This window comes from Kogia breviceps, chromosome 6, assembly GCF_026419965.1.
Source record: "Kogia breviceps isolate mKogBre1 chromosome 6, mKogBre1 haplotype 1, whole genome shotgun sequence".
Taxonomy (NCBI): Eukaryota; Metazoa; Chordata; class Mammalia; order Artiodactyla; family Physeteridae; genus Kogia; species Kogia breviceps.
In genome coordinates, this window is record NC_081315.1 from 17,726,380 (window position 1) to 17,735,424 (window position 9,045).

Below are 9,045 nucleotides of genomic sequence, written 5' to 3' on the forward strand. Positions count from 1 at the left end.
CGCAGATTTAAAAAATTTTAGCCTCTTAGAATTATATTTTTAATTTTAAATGTAAGTAACAGTGAAGGAAAGTGGAAAGAAACGAACCTATACTCCTTCATTCTAATGCTACTATTTTTACTTTTGGTGTGATTTTCCCAGTCTTCTTCCACATGAATACATATTTTTTGATATCTGTTATGCAATTTTGAATTGTATTTTAAATATCATGTCTTTTAAATGCAACATGTGCTAATTATGGAAAGTTTCAAAATGAAAATATGAAAAAAGAAACAAAACCTATCTGTAATTTTATCTCCCACTTTAGGATTTTGAGGTAAATCATTTGAGTTTTTTTCACATGGGACCATATTGTATGTAATATTTTATAGTCTACTTTTTTCTACTTATTAATATACAATGAATATTTTCCATATTCTCTAACATTATTTCTAACGAATACAAATTTTATTTTATGATTATGGCACAGTTACTCAAATCTCTCTTTTTTGGGCCATTATAAATAATATTTAATTGACCACCTTTGTAGTAAGCATTTTGGCAAATTCACAGTTATTTCCTAGAGTAAATAACTAGCATGAGGGTCACTCATATCCTTTTTATCATCTTTATTTTGTCTTCTAGTTTTATTAGGATATAATTGACATACAGCCCTGTATGAGTTTAACAGGTGTATAGAATAATGATTTGACTTAAATACATCATGAAATGATTACCTCAATAAGTTCAGTGAACATCCATCATTTCATATAGACATAAAATTAAAGAAATAGAAAAAAAATGTTTTTCCTTGTGATGAGAACTCAGGATTTACTCTCTTAACAACTTTCATATATAACATACAGCAGTGTTGGTTATATTTACCATGTTGTACATTACATCCCTACTACTTATTTGTCTTATAACTGGAAGTTTGTACCTTCTGACTAACTTCATGCAATTCCTCCCTGCCCCGCCCTCCTGCCTCTGGTAACTACAAACCCAATCTCTTTTTCTATGAGTTCGTTTGTTTTCGAAGTATAATTGGCTTACAGCACTACGTTAGTTTCTGGCACACAACATAGTGATTCGCTAATTCCATACATTTCAAATGCTCATCGTGAAAAGTCTAGTTATCATCTGTCACCATTCAAAGATACTAACTAATTATTGACTATATTTCCTACGCTGTACATTTCATACTTGTGACTCGTTTATCTTATAACTGGTAGTTTGTATCCCTTAATTTCCGTCACTTATTTCTCTCATCTTCCCAACTCCCCACCCCCACCCCTAGGCAATCACCTGTTTGTTCTCTGTATCTATGATATTGTTTCTGTTTTGTTATATTTGCTCATCTGTTTTTGCTTTTTAGAGTCCACATATAAGTGAAATCATACAATATTTGTCTTTCTCTGTATGACTTATTTCACTTAGCTAGGTCTAGGTCTAGGTCTACTGATGTTGTCACAAATGGCAAGATTTCATTCTTTTTTATGACTGAGTAATATTTTGTTGTGAGTGTGTATGTACATCTGTGTATATATATATATATATTTTTAAATTTATTTGTTTACTTTTGGCTGCATTGGGTCTTCGTTGCTGTGTGCAGGCTTTCTTTAGTTGAGGCGAGCGAGAGCTACTCTTGGTTGCGGTGCGCGGGCTTCTCATTGCGGTGGCTTCTCTTTTTGCAGAGCACAGGCTCTAGGCACGTGGGCTTCAGTAGTTGTGGCTCACGGGTTCTAGAGCACAGGCTCGGTAGTTGTGGCACACGGGCTTAGCTGCTCCGAGGCATGTGGCATCTTCCCGGACCAGGGCGCGAACCCGTGTCCCCTGCATTGGCAGGTGGATTCTTAACGACTGCATCACCAGGGAAGTACCTATATGAGTATATATATACCACATCTTCTCTATCCATACATCTGTTAATGGGGACTTAGCTTTTGATCAACTTTAAACTGCTGCTTTCTGAGAGTAATTTCCAAGGACATTTCTTTTAGCAAATGTATAAAGACACACACCAAAAAAACACGCATTGAACAAAGAAACAGTATATTTGCTTACTTTGCCCTTGGTGCCCATTTTCTTTGGGAAACTTGCCTTGGAAGTTTCTTTCTGATTTAAGAAATTCTTCTTCTGTCCTATCCAGGGTGCTCTGTGTCCTCTGCAGAATTGTCTTTGAGCAAATACCATTTCTGCTCTTGTATTCTCCAATTATTTTCTCTCCTTTTTTGTTGCCGTAATCTTCAACTTTGCCCATCTCTCTCCACATCATCATTTGTGGTGTCATATTTCAGCTGCAAACCCTCATTGCTTCCAACTGCTATTTGAGGATTTCTGTTTACTTGGTTTTTTTCTTTTTTTATTGCAAAATGTAAGATAACAGAGAAAAGGTCATTAAACCTATTAGATAAGTTAACAAATAATTATAAAGTGAAGGACATTTCCACTGACTCAGAATCCCTCCTATATCCATCCTTCTCTTTCACAATCCTAATAATAATTTCCTTGCATTTCTTTTATGATTTATGCTTCTCTACACAATATAGTTTAGTTTTACTGATTAAAAGCTTTATACAAATGGAGTCATCGTGTATGTGTTCTTTCATGTCTTTTTTTCCTCTCAACTCTATTTTTGTGAGATTCATCCACATTGCCTGTAGCTGTACTTTGTTTATTTTCATTACCATAGAGTATTCCATTGTATGAATTAACCACATTTTTTTTTCATCCATTTTCTGTTTTGCGATGAATCAGAATTGCATAAAAAGTCTTTTCATGTATCCTGTTTGTGCTTGTGCTTTTCCTTAGGGAAAATTCAGGGCTTATATGCAGCTAATATACCCTATTAAGGTGATGCCAATTGTTAAAATATTGAAATACTTCTGATCCTGTTGGTAAAAAGCCATAGTATTCTATTATCTCCTGCAGACTTTAACTAATATTTTATTATTGAATATTTAAGTTCTATTATACTTTTTAGAAGTATGAGTTCTACTCTGTTTCTATTTTCTCACTACCCACATTTCACTTCTTTACTTGTCTGGTTTCCATCTCTCTCTTTTAATTGAAACTTTTTTGGGAAGTTGTTAGTGGCCTAATTTTTTAAAAAATGACCTTTAAAAAATTTCCATCTAGCATGTGATTTTCTAGGCTTTCTTATCATATTTTTATGATTTCTTTACCTTTAATCCAAACTTTAGGCAGGAGTTTCCATTTGCTCTTAGACGTTTCTATTTTAATAGTGTTCACCTTCACAGAACAACCTCATCTTCTTTAACAGCTCCAGACTCCTTTCTTGGACTTCCCTGTTTTGACACTAGCATCTCCATTCTTTTTTTTTTTTTTTTTTTTTTTTTTGCGGTATGCGGGCCTCTCACTGCTGTGGCCTCTCCCGTTGCGGAGCACAGGCTCCGGACGCGCAGGCTCAGCGGCCATGGCTCACGGGCTTAGTTGCTCCGCGGCACGTGGGATCCTCCCGGACCAGGGCACGAACCCGTGACCCCTGCATCGGCAGGCGGATTCTCAACCACTGCGCCACCAGGGAAGCCCTCCATTCTTTTTTTATTGTTCTGAAACCTCCCTTTACCTTGCTTTCTGCATTGTTTACAAGCTTTGTGTATTCTACCTGCCATGTGCCTTTCATTTCCTTCCTTCTATTTTTATTATTACACTGTAGACAAGTGCAATCACCTTACTACTTGCTAACACTCACAGTAGCCTTTTACTAATTTTCCTGTTTGCCAGTCATTGTTTCAAAATGTCATTAGATTAGTATTCTTAACAATTTTTTGTCTAAAACCCTTAAGCACTCTCTAATCCCTCCTGAGCTCACTCTGGCATTCAAGACCATTTATCTACAACCCAACCTGTGTTTCAAACCTTATCTTCCAGGTTTCCCTATTTGTGTTCTCATATCAACCTAAGATAGACCTTTCTCCAGTGCACTGTGTGCCTTCCTGCCTCCATGCTTTATTTAAACTGTTTCCCCTGATTAGAACACCTACTGCTGCCATTTCTGCTTACTAAACTAACATATTCTTAAGGTCCATTTCCTGCTACCTATCTTACCATTTCCAGCTCTTCTCTCCAGGATGATCTTTTCCGCTTTTGAATCCCCACAGCACTCACTGTGTTTCCATCCCCTTACTCCTCACACATAGATAACTGCATGAAGCAAAACTTATTCTGTCTCATATCTATTATTTGTGTCCTTTTTTGACACCGCTGCTCCAACCTCCAGCCTACTTACAATAATGATTGTATTTACTTATATTTTGTATCCTGCAGAGAGCACTTCATAGTCCTGAAAGATACTAAGTGCTTAATAAATGATGATCAAGTTGACTATTTACCTTGGAAACAATACGCATTAACATTCTTCTGAATGCTTGATATGTGCCTTCTTTCTGCCTTTCTTTCTGTGCTGCATTTTGATGAGCTTTAAAGATAGGGACTGTCTTTTATTTTCTTTCATAAGCAACCTGCTAAGAAGTGTTTTGAGAGGAAGCTGGAGAAGAGATTTCAGAATGGTGGAACCCTGGGCTTTTGAATGTGAGGGTGTCTCCTAATGCTAAAAATAATGTCATGGATTCTTTCCATGGGAACGACTTTGCCTGTTCTGACTTGATTTTCAGGCTTGTAGTTCTTAAAATTCCCAATGTTATATATGCTTAAAAGTATAATTTCCCACCCATTGAATTAGTATATACAGTATTTTAAATAATAATTCATTAATCTCAGTATAAATACCCAAACAACGTATTTGGGATCCATGATGGTTCAAACTGAATTCATTGTGTTTCTGCACAAACTAGATCATCTTGTTTTTAACTGCATGTTTCCTTTATATCCTATATCCAATTACACATTTCTTTGATTCTAAAGCAATTTTTTTTTTTTTTTTTTGCGGTACGTGGGCCTCTCACTGTTGTGGCCTCTCCTGTTGCGGAGCACAGGCTCCGGACGCGCAGGCACAGCGGCCACGGCTCACGGGCCCAGCCGCTCCGCGGCATGTGGGATCTTCCCGGACGGGGGCATGAACCCGCGCGTTTCCCGCATCGGCAGGCGGACTCGCAACCACTGCGCCACCAGGGAAGCCCCTAAAGCACTTTTTTTACAAGTTAAAATCCCTGATGTCAGTTGCTTCTTTCCATCTTTGGGATATTATAGTTTAATTGGCAGTATTTTTCTTTCTTAGTGGTATATAAAGTTATGGTGTATCTTTTTTTTTATTCAAAAATTTTAAAAAATTTTATTTTATTTTATTTTTAATTTATTTTTGGCTGTGTTGGGTCTTGGTTGCTGTGCACGAGCTTTCTCTAGTTGTGGCGAGTGGGCTTCTCATTGTGGTGGCTTCTCTTGTTGCGGAGCATGGGCTCTAGGCATGTGGGCTTCAGTAGTTGTGGCTCGCGGGCTCTAGAGTGCAGGCTCAGTAGTTGTGGCTCTCAGGCTCTAGAGAGCAGGCTCAGTAGTTGTGGCGCATGAGCCTAGTTGCTCCGCAGCATGTGGGATCTTCCTGGACCAGGGCTTGAACGCATGTTGCCTGCATTGGCAGGTGGATTCCCAACCACTGCACCCCCAGGGAAGCCCCTATGGTGTATCTTAAAATTGATGGTGTCTTAGTTCTGATGAAATATGTTAGTTGTAAAAACATGTAGATTGTAATTCCTTAAAATTTCCCTCAGTTGTCTTTCTAGTCACATGACCACCACTGTACTTCTTTTCTTCACTATTTCTTTTTTGGTTTGTTTTTTTAAAAATTGAGATAAATTCACTTAGCATAAAATTCACTATTTTGACCATTTTAAAGTGTACAGTTTAGTGACTGTTAAATACATTCACAATATTATGCAACCATCACCAATGTTAATTTCAGAATATTTCTCTCACCCCAAAAAGAAACCCCATACTTCCCAGTTTCTCCCTTTGCCTATCTTCTGGCAACCATGAATCTACTTTCTGTCTCTGTGGATTTGCCTATGCTGGAAATTTTATTTAAATGGAATCATACAGTGTATGGCCTTTTGTGTTTTCACTTATAACATTTTCAAGGTTCATCCATATTATAACACGCATCAGTATGTCATTCATTTTTATTGCCGAATAGTATTATATTGTATGGATATACCACAGTTTGTTTATATTTTTTCAGTTAATGAATTTTTTTTTCTTTTTGGCTGTTATGAATAATGCTCCTAGAAATATTCATGTGCAAGATTTTTATGTAGAAAACATATCTTTTCAATTCTTTTGAATATATAACTAGGAATGAAATTGCTAAATTGTGATAACTCTTTGTTTAACTTTTGAGGAACTGCCAAAGTTTTCTATATGGTTGTACCATTTTACTTTTTTCTAGCAATGTATGAGGCTTCCATTTTCTCTACTCTTTATAAACGCTTGCTATTTTCCTTTTTTTGTTCTTTCATTACAGCCATACTAGAAGGTGTGAAATGGTATTCCTCACTGTTTTTTTTTTTTTTAAGTAGAAAACTTTAGTTTTTTAAAAAATTGTACTATGTAAACTTTTCTGTAAATTACTTTGTCTTAATTACAGTTCTCAACCTTAGAACAGCTGATATTTTAAACTGGATAAGTCTCTGTTGGAGAGGCTGTTCTGTCTGTTGTAGGATGTTTGGCAGCATCCTGGCCCGTCGCACTCCCCCCGTCCAGTGGTGACCATCAAAAGAGTCTCCAAGCATTGCCAGCTCTCCTCTGAGGGGTGAAATTATGCCTGGTTGAGTCCTCACTGTTTCTTAAATGGTATTTCTCTCATAACTTCCCCATTGACCTTCTGGTCTCTTCCTTTTTCAGAATAGATTTCCAAAGGGAAGTTAAAGTCATATACTTTCCTTTTCAAAAATCTTCAATGTTTCAGTAACAAACCTGTCAAATTATGTATGAATTTGTTATACTGGAACTCAAGGATTTTTAATCTATCTCTCTACACATTTTGCTTGCTAGTATTTCACTCCTTCACTACTGGGGCGTTAGGTTTCAACAAATCTGGAAAATTCAGCTGTCACTAGGCTCTCTTATACTATCCTTTTACCTGCCTTTGTTAATTTTGTTTCCTATACCTCCACTTCTGCAGGTGAAATTGCTACTTTTCATTCAGGGCTCGTCTCAGGAATCTTCCAAGTGAAGACTCTCCCGATTCTTCCATCCTTCCATTATTTTCCTTCTTTTGAGTATCCAGAGAAATTGGTGTATTTTTTACATCATCTTATTCTGCCTTGTAATCTGAAACATTGAGTTCTTTTCTTGACTTTCCTCCTTACTCATCTTGTGTCCCTGCAGTGCCTTACAAACTATTTAAAAATTATTAACTGATTTGTATTTGAAATTATTCAAATATTCACAGATAGCAGATTAACTTTTTGAGGTATAGTGTGCTGTGTGGTACTGAAATGGAGCTGGACCCTATGGTGCTTGCCCCCCATGTCCTCCGCCTGCCTTTTTCTGTGGAAAAGCTTTAGCCAAAGAATAAGTTTAATCAGAGAAGTGAGAAAATGCAGAAACAAAGAAAAACAGTCCAACAAGACTAAATACTAATAGTTTAGTCATTAAGCATAGTTAAGGACATTTAGTTTCTCCTCAAGGGTTATAGGTAATGTTCTGAGCCATATCCTGTGACCTGTCTTATCCATACTGAAACCTCTGCCAGGTGGAAGACGTTAACTACATGATGACCAGACTGAAGCCATGACATAAGCTGCCACAATTCTGAGCACTGGCCTCAAAGAAATGGGAACAAACCAACTCTGGAACTGAAGATTAACTGTACTTGAAACAATCAAGATGATGCTGGTCAGACCACTGCTGACCAATTTCAAGACGACGGTCAGAGCTGGCTGTGCTGTTTCTGCATGGAGCCCCCTCCGTCCGTCTATAAAAGCTCTTGCTCACTGGTTGTCGTTGGGGGTGGGGAGTTGCCCCCCCGCCCCCCACCCCGGTTGCCAGCATCCAGAATAAAGCAAACTTTCCTTTCCATCAACCTTGCCCCCCCTTTTTATTTTCTTTTTGCGGTACACGGGCCTCTCACTGTTATGTGCTTAATTAATATTTGTTGAAAGAATGAACTAATACTCAAGTGTTAATGCTAGAATTAGTACTCATTTTGAGATATTATAGTATTGATTAAGAGCCCAGAATTTGAGGTAAGGAAGCCTGTTTTAATCCTAACTCTGCCATTAAGTTGCTAAATCAACTGAAGATAAGATAATTAATTTGCCAAAGCAATTCCTCCTTCAGACAATTTAAAGGATTATCATGTGCACGTGTGTGTGTGTGTGTGTGCATATGTAGAAAAAAAGCTCTTAATCATACATACTTTTTTAGATCCCACATGCCGCAACTAAGAGTTTGCATGCTGCAACCCGCGTGCCACAACTAAGACACAGAACAGCCAAATAAATATTTTAAAAGACATTTGTAATTTAGATTCAGTGAAATATTTCATGTAGGAAGTAAAAATTTGCACTTCAAATTTTTCATTCAAGAAATATTATTACTCCTTGTAATTCAGCCTGAAGACCTTCCTTGAGTATTTCTTGTAAGTCAGGCCTGTGACCAACACATTAACTAAGTCTTTTAAAAAAATCTATGAATGGGGGCTTCCCTGGTGGCACGGTGGTTAACAATCCACCTGCCAATGCAGGGGACCACGGGTTCAAGCCCTGGTCTGGGAAGATCCCACATGCCGCAGAGCAACTAAGACCGTGTGCCACATACTGAGCCTGCGCTCTAGAGCCTGCGAGCCACAACTACTGAAGCCGGTGTGCCTAGAGCTTGTGCTCCGCAAGAGAAGCCACCACAATGGGAAGCCCTCACACCACAACAAAGAGTAGCCCCTGCTCGCCACAACTAGAGAAAGCTTGTGCAAGCAACGGAAGATTCAACGCAGCCAATAAATAAATAAAATCTATTAAAAATAATCTATGAATGTATTTCACCTTCACTTTTGAAAGATAGTTTAGTTGGATTTTTGGCTGGCAGTTTTTTTCTTTAAGTACTTTAAATACTGCCCTCTGGAATTCATTGTTTCTGATATTGTTAGTCTTA

At 37.7% G+C, this 9,045-nt stretch overlaps 1 protein-coding gene across 1 annotated transcript in view; it reads right to left on the bottom strand.

Annotated features, from left to right (window-relative positions):
• Nucleotides 1–2,061, bottom strand: part of LOC131758821 (all-trans-retinol dehydrogenase [NAD(+)] ADH4-like) — a 28,959-nt gene extending 26,898 nt beyond the window's left edge. The window contains 1 exon segment of the mRNA XM_059067332.2: nucleotides 2,044–2,061. Within this exon segment, the coding sequence (XP_058923315.2) occupies nucleotides 2,044–2,061 (18 nt within the window).
• Between the last annotated feature and the right edge of the window lie 6,984 nt (nucleotides 2,062–9,045).